The sequence below is a fragment of the Podarcis muralis genome, chromosome 5 (genome assembly GCF_964188315.1).
Source record: "Podarcis muralis chromosome 5, rPodMur119.hap1.1, whole genome shotgun sequence".
NCBI lineage: Eukaryota > Metazoa > Chordata > Lepidosauria > Squamata > Lacertidae > Podarcis > Podarcis muralis.
In genome coordinates this window covers 47757296-47782078 of record NC_135659.1, presented here as the reverse complement: position 1 = coordinate 47782078, position 24783 = coordinate 47757296, and the positions used below count along the sequence as shown (strand labels likewise).

The window sequence follows — 24783 nt, the reverse complement described above, 5'->3', positions numbered from 1 at the left end:
AGAAAAGTTCTTGCCACCGCGAAAGAGCACAGGTAATTCATTGAAGCGACACTATTTAGACTCTCGCCGAGCAGAGCAAGATGGTCTAGAGATCTCAGCAGATCAGGACATCTTGATCTCGTCAGCCCAGCTAAGGCAGCCATAAATAAAAACAGCCCTAGGGATTGTTCTCAGTTTCACCAACAGAGACCACTTTGTTCCCTGCAGTGGGTTGAGGGGGGGGCTGTTTTGTTTTTAACAGGCCAAATGACTAGATCATGTCAAGAAATACAACCGGCCAGTAAGTGAGTTGGTATGAGGAAGCCTCAGCCCACTGCCGATATCTATGAAGTTGTAATTCTTAAACTGCTTCAGAACAGAACATAAAGCATAAAAGTGATTGCATTAAACAGAAGCTGGGACTTTCAGGAAACAGTTTAAGATGGACAAAGCACTGTGCAGCTCAAGATGGAAACCTGGTGTCTGTTAACTTCATTATTCAGCATGACACACACACCCCTCCTTTAAATCTATTAGATATGATTTCATTTGCCCCCAGGAGCATATAACCATTTACCCTCCTACTCAATGAAGAAATCTAAAATAACTCAAATTGAAAATGATGATGGGACCACTTTTTTCTGAAAAGGACATCTATTTGTGTAAATTTAGCAGGATACTTTTAAGAGAATGTCAGAAAGAAGTTTTGCCAATTTTTGATGGAGGGGAAGGGGAATAAACCTTTATTTTGGCAGAAGGTGTTGTGTGACCTTCTGTCTCAACAGGCTCAGATCAGCCTCCAAGCCTATAGGAATATGTGTCATTATAAATTTATTTTAAACAATTTACATCCCATCATCTTTCCATGCGAGAAGCAGAGGCAGCAAGATTTCACACCATACCCTGGAACCACAATTGGGGAGTGACCCTGCTAATCCACTAGTTACAGCATGCATGGATATCAATTTAGGCATCATTTGAGGCTGGTGGGCAACTGCACCAGCAATGATAAAGGTCTGTCCCCGCAGGGTACAAATGTGTTATGTATGAACCCCAACCCAATTTTCTTCATCAAAATTTTAATATAGATTTCACATGTGCCAGGCACTGGTGATTGGCTCCATGGGGTTCCAAGAGCAGACTATCTGAAAAGTAGCCTACTGCTTGCTCACGTTCCCCTGTTACCTTCTTTGGCTGGAGCTTACCATGCACTGCTTTGTATCAGTATTTACTCAGCCCTTTTTATGGAACACATACCGTTTTAGATATAAGTGGGGCTATTACAGGCTCACAAAAACAACATGCGCTCAGCATTCTTAAAACATTGGCCTGAGCTCTGGTTTTTGGTGGGTTTTTAAAAATATCATTATTGCTACATTTCTACAGCATTCTCTGGTTTTACTCTTTCGAGAAACAACACATCTAAACTGCGTGGCTGCTTTTGGTTTCCTGACGCTGGGTGGCTGCATTTTGTTTCTATTCATTTTTAATTTACAAGCAGGTGTTTGAAAGGAGCCATCCCAGTAAGAGGCCCATTGATTTATGTTCTATTCCAGTAAGTTTCCTTTATTAAAAATGGCACCAGCAGGAGTAGCTTCTAAAAATGAAGGACTCCTATTGGTTTGACAATATGCTTGCATCGTTCACCTGCTCACATCTCACCCAACCAGTTTTTTTTATTTATTCACACCTTATGTATGCATTGTGGGGATACAGGGTATGTAAGCAACTCAGCTCTGGTTCATACATTTGCATGAAATAGTGGGGCATAGGCTCCCTCTTTGCAAATAACCTCCCATCTGAGCCAGGCCCTATGGGGGAATGCCTGGAAGATACAGAGGCCTGCTTCACTTGATTCTTTCGGGGAAGGCGGTCTGTGAACTGGACCGCCATGAGACTGAGTTCACACAGGCAAGAGTTTTCTACGTGGAAGAAGGGAGAGGTTTGTGTCCTGTTTCACCAGTGCTTCTGTGGTACTGATGCTGACTGCCAAAGGGCTGTTTAACACTTTGCACAGCCAACATGATTTCAGCATGTCTATCACAATGAACACCACACCAAATGAAAGGGAGACTCATCCTGGAGAATGCGCTGAAAGCACAATGGGTATGTAACAGTTGAGGTGTGGCCCTAAGCAGAAAAGACTAAATAAGAGGTGGAAGGCGGTTGAAAGGAATTTGCCCATTAACCTACAGCAGGGCAGTAGCGGGGGCGGGGGCTACTTTTCCACTGAACTGTTATCTAGAAATGAAATGACATGATTTTAATTATGCTGATCTCGTGTTGTACTCTGACTAATTAACATTGCCCCACTGGTAGAAAAGCAACCACAACAGACAGCAGAACCAATCCCAGGTGAATTAGCCTATTTAACTGTAGCAGTTCTTTGTTGGCCTATCAGCTCTGTGAAAGAATACTGTATCACCTTTCCCTCTACTACAGTGTAAAGACCATAGCCAAGAATAAGCATTCCCTCAATGCCTTTCTTAGGTTTCTTTTGCACCCTATTTTCAAAGCAGTTGGCAAAATATCCTATTTTATTTAACCACTCAACCTTGTTAGACTGAGGGACAAATGTCTTGCCTAAGAATGACTTGGAGGGATCAGTTCTTCAGTATTCCATGCTCAACTATTTTATGCTCTACAATGTTGCTTTTTTCTTTCTTTCTTTTGTTCTGCAGTGTTTCAGAAATGCCCCTGCAACACGATCATCTATCGACATAGTTCCTGGCACCTAATGATCGTGAGACCCACCACTGGCACCTCAGTTACACTTCCACACAAAATCCTGAAGAACTCCTGCAATGTTAGAAGGAGGCCCAAAGAACACCTATGGATGAATAGATGACATCAGTGAACATTTTGGAGTGATTTACAACAGCTTTGGTATCAAACAAATGTGATGCCTGGAAACTATCCTAAAGGGACGCCAAGAGAGCTTTTGAGCCGGTTTTAAAACTCTGTTGATTGCTGTTTTGACAATAAATAATCCCAGAAGGGAGTTACTGAACAGATTGCAGCACTGGAGGATTTTGAAACAGAGAATACAAAAAAAGGGCGGACCATTTCTCCAAGGACTGACAGACAGTATGTCCATTACACGTGTGCTGCACTGGGTGATGACGAACATATATTCCCTATAGGATACAAGGAAACATATATCCATGCTGCAGAAAGACTCAATGCCTGTTTACAGCATTAAGATTTAGAGGTTGCCATGCCCAGGTTTCATCCTAAGACTGTTAATCTTTAATGATGATTTTCCAGTTTAAAACCCCTAGACCAGTCACAGATCATTGTATTTCTCTGTGAAATCTCTAGTCTGATGGGAACTCTGTCAGCAACTCCACGCCATAATGTTGTTGGTTCAGATCCACCTCTGCCCTTGCTTCCTCCAAGGTTGTGACTTAGTGCTGGTGGCTTGTTTCCATATGCTACACCTGCTCCCAAGCCACAGGCAGATGAAAGAGAAGTTAAGACTCCCTGATCTCATCGCGGACTTGTTCAAATGTAAACAAGTCTGAGTGGCAATCAGGTCATCTGTAAACATGATCCTATTATACCAATCTAAAGAATGTTCCTGGAATGTGAACTAATGCAATATACAACAATATTGTTGGGAATCACGCTTCCCAACTATACAAGGTGGAGAGACATTTGGTATAGTATACCGTTTCCCTAAAACAGACTCTAATAGGAACCTGGCTGCAATGCAAAAGCTGAGGACAAAAACACCTGCCTGAGTTGAGTCACCATCCAGTTTTCCCTCAACATGCTGACTGGGAAGCAACAGCAGTTTTTATTTATTTATTTTGATGTGACAAGAGCTAGGCTGGCTTTGGAGTTGATTAACATCATCTGTTGCTACCTATGCACTTGTCCCTGCACCCTCATATGTACAGGTGGTGGTTCATGATACACATTTATAAACAAATGGGTTCTTGTTGTTTTCTTAAAAAATACCCTATAACCCTTGTACCTCCTATGGCAGAAACACCCCCCATAAATATTGTTCCTGAACTTCCCACTATAATGAGATGATGACACTAAAAGAAAGATTGCATCAGGTTTGCAGAACAACTTTGTAGTATGAAGTTATCTTTTAAGAATGCCCTTCGATACAACAAAAACCTAAATGTAAACCAAGCTTTGCCTCCTATAACAACAACAAAGTAAATGTCCAGATCAACTGATCCCTAACTTGACTCACAAACTTCAGCTACAATCAATGGCAGTGTGAAACGTTCCATAAATATTGTGAGAATGCGAAAACACCTGCAACAGCAAGCAATTAACTCCTTCCTTTTATTAAAGCCTCGTTTAAATCCAGCTACATACTTCTACAGTGACTGCTAACCTTGAATTCACATTGGCAAGTGTGTCCGCAACTGGCTTTCTGTGTGGATCACTTTTGAGAACGTTTAAGACAAAAGCCTGCCTGTTCTTCAGTCACCTCTTTCCTAACCAATAAGCCGTGAAGCTACTGAAATCATTGGCAAAATTACTCTTGATGTTAACGGGGGATGGTTTGGCATAGCACACTGCAGTAAGGGGATGAATTGAGGCTGATGCACATACTAGGCTGATCCTGATCTGACAGGCTAGTGCTCCAGTTTATGCCTGATGAGGATATTACCCAAAGAGAAGAATGGAGCAGAGACAAATGTCTTTCATCTATTTACAGCAGCATCTGTAACCCTAAATATGATTATTTGCTGTCTTCTGTATGTAAGAAAAGGATGAATCTCAACCTATTATAGCTACAATGTGGATAATTTCTTTCCCCCAGCTATTACAGAAATGCTTGAATCACCATGATGATAACTACTGGCCACCATCGCTGCCTGCCAAGTGAAACTGAAGCTATAAAGATTTTAAAAGCAGGGGCAGTGGCCTGACTTTATTTCACAGCAACAAAGAAAACATCCAAATATTTCTCCTGTAAGGACATTTGGAGGAAGGAGGAAAATCTCATTTGTGCCACAAGAGGGCACTTTAACTACAGACAAATGCAATCTATGCTGTTTAGGAATCACCCAGGAAAGAAGGTGATGGAGGAAGAGGAAAACTGCTTAGTTATCTCCTGGGTTATAGGATGATGGCATTTGACTGCAGAGATACAGAAAGATGCACCAAGCCAGTAGTTTGCAACAGAATTCCCTATTTGCCTGTTGTTGTTGTTGTTGTTGTTGTTGTTGTTTTCTTTTTCTTTTTTTAAGTCATATGGGCTAACCCATATATACTGCAAAAGGGGCAAACTGTAAGGAAAAACGAAGATGGTATTGACCAGATGCAGGACACATGGCATTGCTTTTCAAATGAAAAGCCACAAGAACATCAAAGCCCATGGGTCCAAATCAGTCTCCTAGATCGGACATGCATGACCCACCAACCCAAGTGCAGATCGCCAGCCATGCAGGACAGGACTGTTCATCGGGGTTTGAGAAACCTATTGGGATCCTTTCTTTTGCACTTTGCCTGGAACTGCCAAACGGAAGGCAGAGATTGCTATGCATATATATGGGAGGCCACAATACAGGGATGGGAAGCTAAATCTGGCTCGGTGGTCACATGTTGGGCTGGCCTGTCACTATAGGTGCTCCTTAACTCCCCATACTATTTCTGATGCCTTTTCTAGGTATCTTTCTCTTTACTTGCACTCTGCGTGGAGAGGGAAACCTTTAGGGCACCTTTGCAGATATATCCACAAACTTTACTAGCAGAACACATTTTTATATGGTGAAATCATGCCCATTTGAGGCTTGAAAGCCAACCCCTCCCAAATAAACTCCCCCATTTGCAGCCCCTTACCTGCACAGCTACCTGATTTCACAGAGCTCCATGTGAACACGAGTCTTTCTGTGTGCACTGGAGCTGCTGAAATCTTGTGACTGGTATCTGCCTCACACACGACGGCGATTACGGTTTTGGAATAACTCAGAAGGCTGCTTTAAGTTTGTCTGGTGTAAGTGTTTAAAGTTAGCAGGCACATAAATAAGCCAGGCACGGACAAACAGGGGATGAAGGTGTGTTTCTCAGACAGAGCTGGCAGCTGCCTTCGTTTATCGGCAGGCCATTTATCATCTCAAGAAAAATATTGACGGTTCACAAGATTCACACTTGCCCTGGCCCTGGGCTGAAGAAATGCTGTCTTCCAGGAAGGCTTTGAAAATGGAACCAAATCAAGGAACTGTGCCTCAAAAAGAAAGGGAGGGCATTGTATTAAGCAAGCAGAGGAAAGCGGGAAGCCTCCTTGTGTGAAAAGCTGGCTACAAAAGGATAACACTGGTGCCAGCCACTGGGAATACATTTCTAGTAGATTCCATCCTTCTACCCCAACAAAAGTAGGCCTAAAAAGACTGATGTGGGCATTTTCAGGATATTGCCAGAGAGAACAGCTGGTCGTGAATTACAAGAAAACCAAAGTCATGGTTTTCTCAAGAAACTATAGAGCCCATAGATGGTGCATGGACAACCAGCTCATTGAACAGGTCAAAGTTTTCAAATATCTCAGCCTTATTTTCCAGTCTACGGGTCATGGGCAGCACACCAGAAATGTGCAAAAGAAAAAGCATCCTAAGGTACCAAAATTCTGACACGCTTTTTCTACACAAAAGGTGGTAAACATACACTATCAGCCCTAGAAGTGGGGCTCAGATCTGGACAGGCACTCAGCTTGGATCTACGGAAGCTGTCCAATCAAAGTTCTTAAGGCAAATTTTCTCTGTACCACCTCATTGCACCTAATCTTCCCTTGGCAGAATTACGGGTATGGCATAGGACACTTAACTATTGGCTTCGCCTAAACTGAAATCCCCCTGGTCTAATATCCCTAGTGCTGCAAGATTGTCACAAGAGCGCCTGGACTAAAATTGTCTATCAAAAACTTCACTCTTGTGGCTTATCACCACAACAGCTACTCACACTGGATTTTAGCAAAGCAAACAGTCTAATTAGTCAGCGCCTAAATGATATTAAGCGAGAGAACAACTTGGCCATAATAAGGAAATTTTGTCCATGGTACGACTATTTTCCACCTACCCATTTCAACTTAGTGGCGCATGCCCTTCTGGCTTGCACTCTTTATAAAGACTTGAGGAATGAGGTTATCATCCCTCTTTTATTGTCCATTCCGGGTCACCCAGCCACTGTCACAGTGTCCTTTCTTTTGGCAGATCAAGATGAGCAGGTGACAGCAAAGATTGCAGGGTTTTTAGCCGGGGCAGTTAGAATAAGATCCACTATTTGACTATTGATTCAAAACCCAAAAATGTATTTTATATAATTGACTTTTTATCTTTATTTTTTGTATATTGTATTGTTGTTTTATTGCTATAGCTGGTGGCTGATGCAAATAAAGATTCATTCATTCATTTATCTCTAGTAGCTGCATACTGCAGAAGTTGTTTCGGACAATAGCTGAACCATTATGTCTTTGCTCCTGTAAATGTAGATATGTGGACAACGCACACCTTTGCCACAACTAAACTAATGTCATTCCAGGATGGCGGGCTCGCAAATAAGCTGTATGTCTCAGAAAAGGATTTTAGCACACTGTTTGTCTAGCCTTTCTTAAACCAATAACTTAGGGGCAAGGGCCAAGAATGGAGCATTATGAGTGCTGTGTTCCTGGTTTGTGTGGCCACTGGTCAGTGGCAAGGAGTTTTGAGCAGGGCTCCTGCTAAGGTGACACATCAAGCTGGGTTTAAGGTCTCACCCTTGGCATAAGAGGGCAAGTGGGTGAGGATGCATTTGGGTTCCCTAGCACTTTCCTGTGCCCTTCCCTTTTGCCTCTGGATGGTGCCGGCTTACCCATGATGAGGGGTGGAAATCATAAAGCGAGAACTAGCCATGCCCAGTTGAGAAGGACAGAGTCACTTTGAATGGAGAAACATATATGCTAGTTATAGGTAGTAGTTAGTAGTTAGTAGTTAAATTTGTGGGGAAGTGTATCCACAACTGTTTCTTTGCTGACTTGCTTAAGTATGGCAGAGTGGATTGTATGTGAAGGAGAAGAAAAGCAAGAACTGTAGTTAGTCTAGGATTTGTTATTCTGCTGAAAGGCAAGGATTTCTAAGGAGCCTGAGAGATCTAGTTGTATCTTCATAGGGATTTAGACACCTTACTGCTGCTTGTTCTCTGGGTCAGCTTCTAAATCTTGTGTCCAGGGGATTAAGGCGCAAGACAGAAAAATATACAATCACAATGATACCATGAGTTCTGGTTGATGACAAGTATGAGATGGAGCAATGATAGACAGATCCTGCACTACTTCTTCTACAGCATCTCATATCCATCTTTGGATATACACCTCTCCAGTGTTCTCGGTTGTTTGCTTCCTGCACCCACATAAGGCCTACTGTTAATCTTAGATCATGCACTTATCACATAGGTGGCTGTCTCCTTGATCTTTTAAAATGGTAGGGTCCCACACAATCATATTCCATTCAGTGGCGTAGCGTGGGGGGTGCAGGGGGGCCGGCCGCACCGGGCGCAACATCTGGGGTTAGGGCAAATCCACAGGTTAGGGGGCACAAATCCACGGGTTAGGGGGCGCAAATCCATGGGTTAGGGGGCGCAAATTACTTGCCTTGCCCCGGGTGCTGACAACCCACGCTACGCCACTGATTCCATTGGCCTGAGTCATTTCTTGCCATATATCCTGCACATGTCCATTTTAACTCTGCGGACATATGCAGGACACCTGGCAAGCGATGGAATAAAGTACCGCTAATGTGGAGATCTCTTACATGTGAAGAAATGATCAACCCCGGAAGATAGTTCCACTTAAATTATTGGTAAAGCGAGCTGAGAAATAGCACAGAATTTGTTAATATAAAAGCAGCAGCAACACAAATGAATATGGATAGCTGACGCCGCAGTTGCAATACAGAATGGGGTCATCTAAAGTAACAGTGTTAAAAAAAACACCTCTTGGAAAAATAGCTCATTTCTAAGTCCATTCCAAATTTTAAGCTTCAGCATGGTCCTGCAGACATCAACAGGAATGAGACTGTGCTTGTAAGACAACACATGCACAGCCTCTTTCCTGTTCCCAAACCATATTTGGCAGCAGCACTACCACCACATGGGGAACTCTTGAGAAGGGCTAGTACTATTCTCCTAATTATGCCTGAGGATGCTGCCACAACAATGTCCCAGATACAATGACCAGGGAATTCTAAACAATGGGCATTCATTTCCATATAACCACCCAAATCCAAGATCTGTCACTGCCAGGGCTTTTTTTCAGCCATAACTCACTGGAACTCAGTTTCAGCACCCCTCATGTGGGTACCATTGCCATTGTAAGAGAACAAGGGAGGTGTTCATGGTGAGTTCTGGCACCTCTTTTTCTAGAAAAAATAGCTTTTGAGTAGTGGTGGTGGTGACCTGTGCTATCTTAGAAGCTGCTTAAATAAGATTTGAAGAGTGGGTGTTCATTGTTTATGAGGAGGGCTAGATTTTACTCCTTAGGACAAATCATGCCATTTTGTACATGGTAGCCAAAGTAAAAAAACAAACTACATTTAACACAGAAACAAAGATGCCTGTAATAAAGGTCCTGCTCTTAGGGCTGTTCAGCAACAGGAAAGTATGCCAGGTTTGCTGAATTCACTGGAACTTTGTTTGCTATACTAAAGGTGGATTCAATTTGTTTCTTAGCTTCTCCAGACACTTTTTAAAAATGTAGGGCAGGGAGGAAAAAATCCGTACCTAGCAAGATGCTGTGCATTGTCATTAATTAAAGTCTCTAGAGAGTACAAAGGCAAAAGCAAAAAATGAGAGTATTATTGCTAAATTAAATCAATATTGCCAACATTCTCTTGTGACATAAATACAAAATAGGCATGCAGGCTTCCCATGGTCTCTGGAATTTGAATGGCATAAATAATATGATGCCTTCCTAGAGCAGATTACCAAACATTCAAAAAGGTGAGATGTAGTAGTCTATGAGAGATTTTATTTCTGTAGGGGATGCCCTAGGGGATACTACCATTCCAGTAGTTTTGACCAATCAGTGGTCACTTCGGCAGTTGCTGGTTGCCCTTATTATTACTACTACTACTACAGGGAATCAGGCAGAGGGCCTTCTTGGTAGTGACACCCACCCTGCAGAATGCCCTCTCATCCGATATTAAGGAGATGAGTAATTATGTAATATTTAGGAAACATCTGAAGGCAATCCTGTATAGGGAAGCGTTTAAGGTTTAAGGATATCATGGGAATTGGGGTTGCTTGTGTGTAAACCTCCAACTGCTCCAAACTGCTTGGGGTGGTTGCGTCTTTCCCTGGCTGAGCAGCCCTTTTGCGCGGCTGCTTCAGTCGCTGGCAGAATCCGTCAGTGGGCGTTTCCTAAACTTCTTCCAGCATAAGAATTCCTTAACGGACAACCTCCTCCTCGCCTCTCTGCGCGGAAGCCTTCTGCGCAGAGTGGGTGTGCCAAGCGGTGGTCCTCCACTCTCCTCACTGACCTCACTGGAAGAGTCTCGGAGCCTCCCCTCTGAAGTGCTCTCAGCCTCTCCTTTCTTCCTGGTGTCACCTGGACTTCCTTCCCCAGCGGAAGCTCTCTCTCTTCCCTTCCTGGTTCCCTCTCCGGCATCATCGGGGAGCCTAACCTCTCCACTCTGCTCCGATGTCAGTTCCCTGACAAAGGATTTATTATGTTTTTATATATGCTGGAAGCTGGGTCAACCCAGTCAGCTGGGCAAGGTGAAAATTCTTATAATTAATAATTATTAATTATTATATTCCACCCAGCTTTGCGCCAATATGGTGGCATCTAATGTTGCTCTTGTTTTGTTCATGCTCCAAGCTGCCAGGTCCCAGAATTTATCTTCCCTTTGCTCAGACACCGCCAGCCCTAGTTCTTGCCACTGTCATCTCACAACATTCGCTATTTTACAAAATTCGCTATTTTATTCTTAAGGATTTTCTTATATGTTACTCTAATCCTACTCATATCCCCCTTATTAATTACAGAGGTTTCCCCCCCAAAAAAAAATCATAATGACTCTTAAAAGGTCTTTCTTTGCCTCCTTGCATTGCCCATCAAAACAATCTCTCTGGCTTCCCTGTATACCGTTTGTGGCATTGGGATATATCAGATAGGATCTGACGACTGTATTACACACACACACACACACACACACACACACACACAGATTGTGCCTTGGTCAGACCACACCAGGAGTACTGTGTGGACTCTCCTTCCTTGGACGTTTTTAAGTAGAGGTTGGATGGTCATCTATCATACATGATTTTGCTGCAATTCCTATATTGCCAGGGGTTGGACCAGCTGATCCTCAGGGTCCCTTCCAACTCTACAATTCTATGAAATGTAGAAGCTCCACTGCTATTGTAAAGAGCCCCATTGAATCTCTGGCTAGAAAAGGAATTTCCCAGAGACACTCCTGCAAGAAGTCTAGAAGCACAATACAGCACATTGAACTTGTAAGCTTATTGCAGGCAAACAGGAACTTATATGGAGTGAGGAAGTATGTGTGCAATAATTGAAAATAGCTTTTGTTTTAGTGTGGCGATAAAGCAGCATTTCTCAGATAGTACCGAGGACCAGGATCTTACTAATGGCTTGCTAGGCTGATACTATTATAAACTTGGCAAATGGTGCATGTGGAAGCTAGTAGTGTACTGTAGCATTTGCTTTGGCTGCAATTAATTGATAACTAGATTCCTGCTGACACTTACTTTTTTCCAGAAGAGAACTGGCAGAAGATATGCAACTAGCATTTCATTTTCTCATTATAAAGGAGCACATTAAAAAAAAAAAAAATCATCTACCTCTTGATACCAAGCACATTGGAATGTGAAGAAAAAGAACTTGGGAGGAGGCAGGGGCCAGGGAGCTGAGTTCTGAGTTAAAACAAATATCGCTAATGGAGAAGGCCTCACATCCTGCTAGGGGGGCCACACATCCTGCTCACATCCTGCTCACACATCCTGCTAGGGGGGCCACTTCCATATTGCTGAAAAGGAGGATATGGATCGCCACATCCAATGCTAGTCCAACTTAGAGTAGACTCACTGAAGGGAATAGGCATGACTAACTTAGGCTCATTAATTTCACTGAGTCATCTCTGAGTGGTCTTAGTTTAATACTACTCTTAGACTGGACACATCTTCAAACAGAGGGCTGTCTTCCGATAGCCTTTCAAACAGAAGACTGTAAAATCGGGAACATGGTCGGCTTCTGCCTTGCTCTGCATAAGTGGTCATGTGTGTATACAGGGCAGTGTAAGAATAGAACCACTAAAATCACTGAAATGAACTTAAACTAGTTACAGGTAGGTAGGCGTGTTGGTCTGCTGTAGTCGAAACAAAATAAAAAATACACACTTCTTCAGATACCTATGCATGCACACAAAAGCTCATACCAATAACTAACTTAGTTGGTCTCTAAGGTGCTACTGGAAGGAACTTAAACTAGTTGCTTTCATTTATTTCAGTGGGTTTGCTCTGAGCATGACTTAGTTGGATTCAACCTATAAAGTCCAGCCCAATAATATGCAATAGTTATCCCACACAATTGGGTGGGAAAGATCAGGGATGTGTGGATGTTAGGTCAATTTTGTGGAGGCAAGGCCAACCAAGGAGGAAGCAAATGTATGAGGTCCAACATGTTTAGCACATTCATTGTGCCATACGCACATATAAGATTCGACATCAAGGTGGGGTGTGAAGTTAAAAATGCATTCAGTTTGAAGACTAGCAACATGGCAGCTCTAGAGAAGACATTCTCAGAACTTCTATTCAGGTAATAGAAAGAAATCTTATTTTAAATTTAGCAATATGCACCATACATGCATTTGTTTGTACCTATATTATCCTTTAATCTGAGCAGTCCATACACACACACACATCCGGTGTATTAATACTTTCTGTTTAGAAGCCACACTCACAAACATGAAACATAGCAGAACATCTCAAAACCCCCCAGTGATACACAGATTTTTGTAATTAATCTATGCCCCAGGGGTCATTCAAAGTGTTCATTGCCCCGTCTTATTTGTACTTCAGACAGATACAAACACACAGGTACCAAGTCAGTTGCCAAGCTAAATCTCCAATCTGACATGGTTACTATCAACTTTACTCTCTTCAGGTAATTTTTGTAGACTGTTCATAGTTTTTAAGCCCTTCATTGCCTCCACTGCCTTTCAGCTTAGTATTGCCCTTTCTTTTGCACCTAAGTTTTACAAGTATAACTAATAGGAATTTAACATTTACCAAAGAATTATTTCAACTATAGGTTTAATAGCATTTTTATGGTTCTCTGAACAGCCAAGAGTTTAGCTATCAGTTCCATCTGCTTCGCTTCCTTCCAATTTGCTTATATGTAAGAGAAAGGAATAAGGACAAGCTTAAAGAAGGAAAAGAAATTGTGGTGCTCCCATTTAAATATGTTTCCCATTTAAACACTTTTCTCCTTGTAATTTTTTTGTTTCTCTGAACAAACACCATAAATCATAACCATTGTCCATTTCTGTTAAAATAACCAAACTAAGAAGTTGAAAGCAGTGAACTGGGGGGCGGGGGGCACAGAGTTGATTTATTCTGTGCTCTTATTGAAATGTAAAGCATAGGAGACATTTTCAGCTCCTGTTTTGCATGCGGGTTCCTGTCCTCCTCCTCCCCCTCCCAAAAAATCCCCAACCTGGGCTGAACTTCCACCCTGACACTAGTGAAACCCCATTGAAATTTATGAGCACATCACATGGGTGGCACAAGGGTTACACATGCATCAGAGGTGAGGCATTTTTGCAACGTTTCCAGCAGCATCAAAAGCTACCCTTTTAGCACTTTGAGAGGACAACATAAAAGGGAGTGTAAAAATGCTTGCCCATACAGAGCGAGGGCAATGAATGATACAACTGATTGGAATTATTCACATGACTAATGCAGCAAGCTCTATCAGTTGGCTTTGTTTCCTTTAAGTGATGTCATCACACATGGAGAGCATCACATTGGCTATCCCTGTTCACTGCTACCAGAAATGGTTACTGCTTCCTCTTCCAGCATCTTCAGGAGAATACATGCTATTGGGTTAGATCCAGCCCAAGTTTGACCAGCTTAGGTCCTACTGAAATTAATTGGACACCCATTAGTCGTGACTAATATTTCATATTACTTTCAATCGAACCAACTTGTTCTGGATCCAATCCACAGATTTCACTGTGGGCCATATAAATAAAATTAACATATTGTTTGAATTAACATAATCAAATTACACTTTTAAATTCTCCTCTTAAAAAGTACAATTAGCTACAGAAGGGTTCATCTCAACACAGTTCAGTAGAAAAAAATGTTTTCCCTGCAGTCATTAATGAACTCCAAGGTCATTAAAAAAAACCTCAACCATGTTATTTAATTACCAATTTGCAAACATGCCCATAAAGAGCTGCTGCAACCTAACTAGCCTGGTTTCATTTTAGCTGCAAATACGTCGGTTACCAGGACACATCTTGACATTAAAGAGGGTGATTTTCAGCGCTGACGTGTTGTCTTCTTAAGCTTGATCATTTATAAATTAGAAAAACAGTGCTCCACACAATACATTAAAGAACTCTGCTTTGTCTTCTACTTAAGAAATGCAGCTAACTAGAAATCACAATCACCGAGTCTCTCTGGTAAATTAGGATGATTTGACAAGAGTGATTTCTTAGATAAAAAGCTGGTGTTTTGAGTACAATCCCTGGCAGAGACAGGAACTCTTATCCCCATTCCCATGATAAGGCTGTCTTTTTATGCTTTCCTAACATGCCTCAATAGCTCCACAACATAATCTTCAACAAATTTCTTTATATCCAAGCTTGGGCACTCTAAAGGATCGTGGAATTTATAATGAAACAGTATTTCAATTATAATGAAATAGTATTCAATTAATCATTCTTGTGCCAATTAATTTAGCTTCTGCAGTGATGATTTTCAAGAAGCTTGCTAGCCCTGCTTCTAACTTCCCAACCACAATCATTCTTGGCCAGGGTCACAGAAAGTGAAATGTAACATCAGAAGGTGGCAGGGAATGAGTGCAATGGAATTCAGGGAAAGGTAGGGCTTCTCTTCTTTGAGAGATCTAACATCCGCAAAGGAGGAAGGAGAGGAAGTTACATCCAAGCAGGGTAAGATTTTCCACATTAATACACAGGTTATGCTAACATTTTCCATGTTTGCCTGTTCAAACCAGCTTGTGCTACTTTTAGCACAGCAGGGTCTGCCATGCTTATGGAAATCAAACTGCAGTCTCAGCTTTTCTGTACCTCATCACCAAAGATAATCACTGCTATCTACAACTTATTTTCTGCTCTGGCTGGCTGATGGCAATGATGTATGAAGCAAGAGTGATATAGCTCCATCTGCATAAGACAAGTTGATCCTGCAGAGATATAAAGAGCACCACCCCCCCCCTCCATTCCCCAAAAAGGGAAATAAAAAGGAAGGATGACTTTTAGCAGGGAGCTGAGGAAGTGGGAGATGTAAATCACGGAGGGAATGCATAATCAAGGACAGCACAGTCTTTTTTGAATAGTGACTGGCATTTTCTCACAGGGGCTAAAATTGCTTTTGACAGTTTAGACCAGGATTCAGAAGAGGTTGACGACAGAACAAATTTAACACTTGCCATTGGATATAAAAGCTAATAGAAACTTCTGGCAAACCTTTGGAATATTATAGAATAGTATGAATAAACAGAAAAGGTGCACATTAATGAGGTTATACAATATACAGCCCTAAAAGAGGGGGGAGAAGACAGGTATATAGACATAGTCTTTGATTCTACGGTTATTTTACTTGGAAGGAAAGCTTGCTATCACCTCCTCCATCCTGCAGCCACCTGCACCCCTCATAAAACCTCAAGAGTATAGAAGGACCCCCCGAAACAACATGTGATGGTCAAAAAAAGACTGATGGGGAAATGGGGGGTTCACTCCAGATCAGACAGAAAGCTACCCAATTTAGCCTGGTTCTTTTCTCACCCAACAGCTCCCTCATGTCCCATCCCACATTCCCAGATACTCTGGCAAATGTGACACAAATGCTGCAGGGAAAATAAGGGGATGGGAAACGTTCCTCCCATGAATTTTCTGATACTAAATTACTTCAGGATCCAAGCCATATCCTAACAGAAACTTCTGAGAAACCTTGAAAAGATGATATAACAGTGTGGTTGAGCAAATAATGTATTTTTTTGAGCTGCTGTTGTTCCAAGTCTTTGCTTACCTTAGATTCCCAGGTCATGGTAGAGTGAAAACAAAAACTAAAGCATCACAAAGGATACACGTTTCTTCTGTGTATGGGACTGTGGAAGTAGTCCCTCCAACTATGTAACTGTAGAAGGAGACTTCCAGGGTGTAGCAGTAAGAGGTGTCATCAAGTAGCCCGCCAAGGAACCGACGGCCTGTCCCTGCCTTAACAGCATCTCGGTTGAAGGAGGTGCTGGACTGTAAGAAAGAGAAGGTGAGGAATCAGCTGGAGCAGGGCTGAGGCCATACTACTGAAACACAACTGGAAAGGTATTTCCCAGAAAAAGTCCACACACATGCAAACCACATATTTGAGTCCAAACTCCTGCATCTAAAGAGAACACCAGTGCCAGTTGTTCTCGTGTATATGCACGTTACCTCAGTAGGATGAAGAAGCTGCTGTTTGTAAGTTTCCCATAATATGGCAGATATCAACTAGAGCACGGGTGTCAAACACAAGGCCCGCGGGCCGAATCCGGCCCGTCAGACCTCGTCATGTGGCCCGTGTAGCCACCGCCGGCCGCCAGCCTTCACCTTTTATTCTCGCTTTTTTTTTTTAACACAAGAAAGCCGCCTCTTCAGCGCATGCGCGGCAGCCTACAAGCCAGAGAACGTCTGCCCTCTAGCGGCGCCGGCCGTTCTACACAGGAAACCTCCACTTGTTTTTATATTGAGCGCATGCCATAGTCCTACAGATACAACCAGCCCTTTGAGGGTGACCAAACTGCTGATGCGGCTCCCGATGAATTTGAGTTTGACACCCCTGAACTAGAGGGTGGAAGCTTTGCCTTGAGAATTCAGCACTTGAGGAAAGGGTTAAGTTCCTCTGCCCCAGCACTTCAGTCTCAATCCAAACTGAATGATGCAGTCTGCCTCTGGATACCAGTTGCTGGGGAGAAAATTATTGTGGGCTCCTGCCTTGTTTGGTTGGCTACTGTGAAAACAGGATACAGATCTAAACGGGCCTTTGGTTTGATCCAGAAGGGCTCTACTTACATCTAAATCTCTCCCCTGCCCCAAACATCTGCTCTTCCCTAAATTTTAAAGAAACGGGAGATGTAATCAGAGATCTCTGTCATCTTATCTAGTTAGGTCTGGTTCTAAAGAGAGAATTCACTCAAACACAGTCTATTCAAAACACAATTTTGTTCACACATTCACATATAGAAGTGTTCCCATAGTTCTTGGAATGTTCAGATCCCCTCACCCCAATGTACGTTTATGTAGACAAGAGGTTCAAGCACACCACACTGGTCAAAAGGTTGAATTGTATCCTGGGATACTGCAAGTTCAAATCTCACTTCTGCTTTAACACTCAGCATCACCATATAAATTTTAAATAAATTTTATTTTCTCTATGCAGAGAAGGAACTCTGGGGGGCTGTTTCTGTAGATGTTCCTACGCATCTGGCTCTCTGGATGGGCTTCACTACCCTGAGAGATTGCAAAGATAATTTTTTTATCCCTGTCCCAGTGCTGCCAGAATCTTCTTGTCCACCCCACCCCTCTCTTATTTTCATGCAGTGCTCTGTGTTCTGCAGGGTGGGACAATATCTTATTTTACAGCTAGAACTATTTCCACTGAGTAGCCATTTTAATTTACTGCAGCAGCAAAGTCTCTTTGTTGGTCAACAAATGTGTGCAACATCTAACCCTTCTTTTCTGCGCTCAGCCTTGGGCAATGCAGTGTTCTGTCACAAAATCCAGAATGAATTTGTATCCTACCACGAAAGTGTAACAGCCACTAGGTGGAGCGGACTCTTTGCCTAGACTGCAGGTGAGCTACTGACAAAGCAATAAAAGACTTCCCATGCCCACCACAAGCCCCTGAAGCCAGCTGTCTTGTCAGCCTAGAACATATGCTCATTCACTCCATGCAATACCAGGACTGCCAGGAACCAGTACCTGAGAAACTGAGAGTACAAAAATGATTTTTTTAAAAACACACACATACACACACACACACACACATCCCGCTGCTTGATTTCCTTAGCTCCTTGTAGCTAGGACTTGAGAGCTAACAGATACGTAGGAATTCATGGCAACTCATGATAAATGAGGTATACAGGGAGACTGCAGTTCAAAAAATACCTGCTGCTCTATCAGCATTTGATATGTTTTAAAGCTTCTCATGTTATAAAAAGGCAAGTCTTGCGGCTAATTAGAAGTAGATGGAATCCAGTTTCCTATTAGCATTAAATGTAGGAAGCTTTAGCTGTTTCACTAATGTTTTATGATAGTAACATTCCCACTGTTTTGTGCCAAGCAGTACTCCAATGCATCCTCTCTAATGAGATCCAAAGTACTGATTTTCAGTCTCTGTAGCAGCAGAGTGGACCATCTTATTATGAAAGAAGGGCTGACAAGTGGAACCTTAAAGAAGGGAAAAGTAGGGCAGGGCTGTACAAATGGTGAAGGAGCAGAAATAGGAACTATTGGAGAAGAAGGCTTCATTTTAGAAAGGCTTTCACTAGCAACTTATGAGGCACACATGGCAGTCCTTCAATGCCTTAACTGTAGCAGCTAGGCATTCAGATCACATTATACTTATCTGGTGACAATCTGTTTCCAGGCCCAATTTAATGGACTGATTATTAACCTTTAAAGCAGAAAATGGTTTTGGATCAGACTCTCAGAGCAACTATCTGCACCCATATGAACCTGAAGTTCAGCATTGGAGGTCCTGCTGTGTCAACCACTGGTTAGAACTGGCAATGGGCCGCATATCATATTCACTGCAGCAATGGCAACTGCAGGTTTGCTCTGCTGGCCATGCATGGCTGGAATCAGTAGAGTCGCCACATCTTCTACCTTCTGCGGTTGCTAATGGTGAAACTCACCATTTGGAAATCCAAGCCTTAGAGATTTCCAAGTCCAGAGATGATGCATCATATGCATTTATGCTCTTAAAATGTCCATAAGGAAGGAATGCAGATATAAGAATGTCTACGTACAGATATAACTGTGAAATTATCACAAATTTGGCATGGAGTGGTGCTTCCTTAAAGTAGAGATGCAAATCCATAGTCTCCTGAGAATACTTATCTATAAAAGGCAGGTTCTTAGTCCTTAAGATTGCAGATGAAATCTCAGAAATAATGTGGCAAATGCTTTCACCTTAAGCCAGGGATAGGAAAAACTGTGGTCTTCCAAGATGATGTTGGATTCTAACTTCCATTAGTTTTAGCCAGCATTGTCAATTGTCAGGGATGATGGATATTGTAGTTCCATTGTAATCTGGATGTTCCTCACCACTGCCCTAAGTAATACTTCGGTAATGAAATGGCTGCAGTGTCATATGAGAAGCTCCACATTTTATCTTCAACAGAAAACTCTCTCCTATCATCCTAGTTTGATACGACTACCACCAGCAGCCACACACACACACACACACACACACACAAAACCACATCCTGGTGTCAGAAGGACACAGGAGCTTCAGCTGCCTCCCACAACATTCCTATCCTGGCTCACTCAAATGAAAACACAGGTGAGCCAGGGGAGGGACAGCTGGAGGTCAGCAGCTGCAGAACATTAATCAGATACCCAGGGTAGCTGCATAAAAGGCAAAGTGTGGGAGTGTTTGGATAGAGGTCCCAGGAAATTTATTAATGGTGGAGAACAGACACTGGAAGAGGGAAAAGGGCAAGACCAAGGAAGATAGAAATAAATTGAAGTGGCTTCAGTTAGAGTGAGAAAGGAGGGAAATTAAGTCGGGGGTGGGGAGTAACTCCAGTACAGCACAAGTAAGTGAAAATTGCAGAATAGCAAAGGCAGGTAAAGGGAACTGCTACACTATAGACAATCAGACATGGGTATAGGAAACAAAGTTCTACATATTGGAAATAAAAAATAGTTCAAGCTGTAGTCAGATTGCTTAACAGAACACAGCTTAGTTTAAAACCTGAGTTGCAGGACCTTGGAGAGCTCCAAGCAAGTCAATTGCACACTTGCTCCAACAAGGCCTAAAAATTCAAATGAGACCTTTCTTACTTCTCAGTTCAGACTACTCCTCTCAGGCTCAGGCTCTGTCTTGGAAATGGATGAGCTGAAAGTGACCAAGACTGCAGGCTGCATGCAGCCCTCCAGGTCTCTCTATTCGGCCATCAGGACTCTCACCAGGCCACACACCCTACTGGATCTATTCTGTGCCCTCCTTAAGTGTCTTTGCTGTGGTGGAATGTATCACTGAAGTGCCTGCCTGGATGGAGAGGTGGATGTGGAGGCTGCTGTATGGCTGGAGTGTAGCCTGCTCTTTTAAGCGCAACATATATTGCTCTGTCCAGTACTGTTACCCAGCCTGGGAAGGTTGCCCATGATGGAAAGTGGTCCTTGAAAAGGGGTTTGACTCCTGCTTTGAGGGATTTTGCCAGTTGTATGTAACAGACACAGGCCAAACTATTCTCATGTTATGAAGGATTATGCACAAACAAAAACATCTCTAAGATATAGCAAGAAAACCTAAGGGTAGAAGCCAATATACACCATTTCCATCTATAGTTCACTACATTTTTATGTTCCCTAAGCAGAACAGAAAATAGAGGATTAGGAAAAATTAAACCTGTTATACATCCTATCAGCTCCTTACCAATGCAGGCAAGCAACAGTTAAACCTATGAATTTCCATTACGCCTTTCTTTTGTACTGAGTCTTTTAAGTAGATGGCTCTGAATCACATGTGCAGGAACATGTAGGAGAGCTAATTTTAAGAGAGGATTTCCATTTCAGGCTCGAGGTACAAACAAACACCAATAAAAGCCGCAGGCACACAGATCTAATTGCCCAATGGATCATAGGCAAAACTCACCACATGCAATCTCACATAATCTTCTGATGAAAGAAGAAGTCTTATTCACATTCCATACAGTGTAACTGGAGAATGGAGACCCATATGAGATGAAAAACTCAGGTAGGTCAAGCTACTGTTTTGCCACATTTCCAACAGCCGTGATAAGTGGCAGAAGCCTTCTAAAGGAGGCACAGTAGAGCTCAGAACACCCTGAAATGGCCACGCCATAAGATATCTAGTTTCCTGCATCAGATTTGATTAAGAGTAAAATCTAACAACCAGACCTACATCGATGACCTTGGACTTTGAGGCATGGAAATAGAGACGGGTCAGGAAGGCCTCAGACCCCATTGCAATACCCTTTTCATCTCTTCCAATGCCTCCTACCCAGACATACACAAAAAGAGATTATAGGTGGGTGCTGCATCACCACACGATTAATGCTGTGTTTGCACTGAGTGAAGCAAGATATTCTGCAGCAGTCATTCATCAGGAAATGAAACTGGTTTCCAGGTTGGAAGGTGATAAACTTGGTGGTCATTTCCAGTATTATTTAACCATAGTTTTCTATAGGTCCCTGTTACCTTGGGGGGTGAGAAGCAATAAGTTGGATATCAGGATCAATAGGATACATATATTTGCACTGAGATAACACTTTCCATGTTAGGTCCTTTTCAAGAGGTACTTTGTTTTTGTTTACTGAGCTAGAGAAGAACTAAAATACTACTACAACAAGCCCAAACTCTTCTGTATAGTCAACCCTTGCAAGTTCTGGGGGCAAAAGTACTTTCATCATTCCTCTCGTATCAGTAGAACTGCCAAGTTCTCCAGAAACCTCCTCCTATATAAATATAACAAAAACTAGGTCCCTGCTGGTGGTTTTTATGAGTGTAACTTTTACTGGTATGTTTGCTTAGAAAATTGGTTTCATCCCTAAGCACATGGGATTTCTCCCCCCTGGGCCTTTAAAACAATGTATGTGGACAAGAAGTGGCAAGAAGAAAACAAGAAACAGTTGTGTGGATATTTCTTCCTTTCTGCTATTTTTGGGGGCTATAAATTAATTTGAAGATGGCCCTGTGGCTAACACGAGCAGATTGGTTTAACATCATGTGACAGATGGGTTTCATTTAGCCAGGAATATCCAGAGGGTCCTCGTTCCTGAGCAACCAGCATTTGCAGCCTTAAAACACATACAGTTCCCACCCTATTTTTTTGTTTGCCTCCAAAGTGAACACCAAAATTCCTATGGCATGTCCAATGTACAGAAATGTATTCCAAAGGAACAAAAATAAAATAATAGTTCCATTTGTCTTCTTAGAAAAAAGGGGGAATAGGAGAGCTTCTGTTGCAGAGCTACTGCAATAAATTTATCTGTTATTTTACATGCAAGCAGAATCCAGTTTTGTGATGATGAGGAAAACGTAGCTGGTTTTAATCCCAGCTATCTCAATTTTAAGTGTCGCTATCAAATTTGCTATGGCAGTGTCAGGGTCAGAGCCGGTACATTGAGAGGAGCCAATGACCTCCAGGAAAACCAGTATTCAAGACTAAAGGATTATTTGGGGCCAAAGAGCAAGTCAGGATACAAGAATCCAGTGCTTGGGAAGACCTTGCTGCTCAAGCAAGGCTTAACTGAAACATAAAGAATTTTATACTCCTTCTTCCACATGAAAACCCAGTGGTCAGTTTGAGAATCTGTACCCGTGAATAAGGATGAATGGATTCCAAGAGCTTAAGTCTCATTATTTCAAAGGAGGGATATTTAATTATGTACTTAACTTTCTCTCCCATTGAAATCAATTACAGAGATTGCTTTGGGCTATTTCCATGGCTAATTTGAAGACATGGCAATTGTCTGAAATTTAGGTAGGAGTATGGGAAGTTGTCATATACTGAGGCAGACTTAACTGACTTATCCATCTAAAGCAGCACTGTTTATTATACAGTACTGGTGGGCAGTGGCTCTCTCGAATTTCAGATATGGACCTTTCCCAGCCCTGCTTACATATGCTAGGGATTTCTGATAAGAAATTATGTAAATACCTAGATAAGAAAGTGGTGGTATTTCAAACCGAGTGACATTTTCTCAGAAATAACAAGTGTCCATAATTGTTAGGGATTCAGAGGATTAATGTAAGTAGCCAAAAATAGTTTCCCAACAGATCAGCTATGTCAAAGTCTTTCAAGCCTTTGCAAAGTTTTATTCTGCATGGTTTCGATGCAGAGTTCCAGGAATGCAGCACAATAGGCAAAGAGAAGACATTTGGGAGAGTGACTATCCAAGATCCATGACTGGGCAGTAGCAGCTCTAGGCAGCACGATTCTGAGATAGTACCAGTCAGCTAATCTGGACAACCAGTAGTGATGTATGGAAGTATGGAAGTGAGAGCTGGACCATAAAGAAGGCTGATCGCCGAAAAATTAATGCTTTTGAATTATGGTGCTGGAGGAGACTCTTGAGAGTCCCATGGACTGCAAGAAGATCAAACCTATCCATTCTTAAGGAAATCAGCCCTGAGTCCTCACTGGAAGGACAGATCATGAAGGTGAGGCTCCAATACTTTGGCCATCTCATGAGAAGAGAAGACTCCCTGGAAAAGACCCTGATGTTGGGAAAGACTGAGGGCACAAGGAGAAGGGGACAACAGAGAACAAGATGGTTGGACAGTGTTCTCGAAGCTACGGACATGAGTTTGACCAAACTGCGGGAGGCAATGGAAGACAGGAGTGCCTGGCATGCTCTGGTCCATGGGGTCACGAAGAGTCGGACACGTCTAAACGACTAAACAACAACAACCTGGACAAAAGGAAGGTGAGAAAATGCCTGTGGCACAGTTCTGCTCTGCCCAACCTGTCCCTTTAAGATTGCTACCCTTGGCAGAAGGAACGATGCCCAGGAGCTGGTTGTTGACTGACTGCTTCTGTCATCTGAACTTGGTTGAAAAACTGCAGGAGTCAACACTTGGCCCACTTTGGGTGAAAAGAGTAAAAGGAAGGGGTCACCAATATGGGGCCTAATCAAGACATCTCAATGATTACAGCTAGACCTAGCATCCACCTGAGGTGGGTGGATGGATGGGGAATGAAGCCCTCTCTGACTGACTTTGTCCATTTCCTTTTCCTGGAAAAAGAAGAGCAAATAGGCCTCTCTGATCCCATTGCAAAGAGCACAATTAGTCATCCCCAAGCTCTAATGGCTTCTTGAAATGCTCAGCTGCTTTTGATGACTAATCTGCTAAGTAAAATAAGTGATGCCTAGCAAAGCAGCACACTCCAAATCCAGCTTTAGCTTTATATTATGAATGACATCAGATGCACTGGTAATTAAATCAGCAGATACTCATAAAATCTGGTGACTCAGCCTTTGTACTAGTGACTTTTAACTTTTGTCCATGAAAATATAAATAAGTAAGGTATGATCATTTACTGAAAAATGTTTGCAGGTAAAACTTTGAGTTTCAAATTCCTCCCTCAGATAGAATGGATGAGAACCATTCTGGTTATAAAGAAAGTAAGGCTATGTCCAAATTAGCAAACACGTCATATGTCATTTGTTTTGTCCTTCATTTAATTGACTGCTACTATGGTCCCCCTCACAAAAATGCCCGGGGTGATCTTGAGATAGAGAATCTAAAGGATGTAATGACGATCACTAACCTGGATGGCTTTGAAAAGGGGATTATGTGTTCTTATGTAGGATGGATCCTGAATTCATCAGACTTAGTTTGTGGTAGAAAAAAATAGCAGATG

At 42.3% G+C, this 24783-nt stretch overlaps 1 protein-coding gene and 1 long non-coding RNA gene across 4 annotated transcripts in view; one reads left to right on the top strand and one right to left on the bottom strand.

Annotated features, from left to right (window-relative positions):
• The window catches only part of LOC144327798 (uncharacterized), a 66781-nt gene extending 59419 nt beyond the window's left edge, over window positions 1-7362 (top strand). Inside the window, exon 2 of the long non-coding RNA XR_013392937.1 lies at window positions 2661-7362. This is a non-coding gene — a long non-coding RNA (uncharacterized LOC144327798). The remainder of the gene's footprint in view (window positions 1-2660) is intronic.
• The window catches only part of LOC114599023 (BEN domain-containing protein 5), a 723068-nt gene that overhangs the window by 39353 nt on the left and 658932 nt on the right, over window positions 1-24783 (bottom strand). For all 3 annotated transcript variants that reach the window (XM_028733533.2, XM_028733534.2, XM_077928752.1), the window contains exon 11: window positions 16277-16439. In XM_028733533.2, the coding sequence (XP_028589366.2) occupies window positions 16277-16439 (163 nt within the window). The remainder of the gene's footprint in view (window positions 1-16276; window positions 16440-24783) is intronic.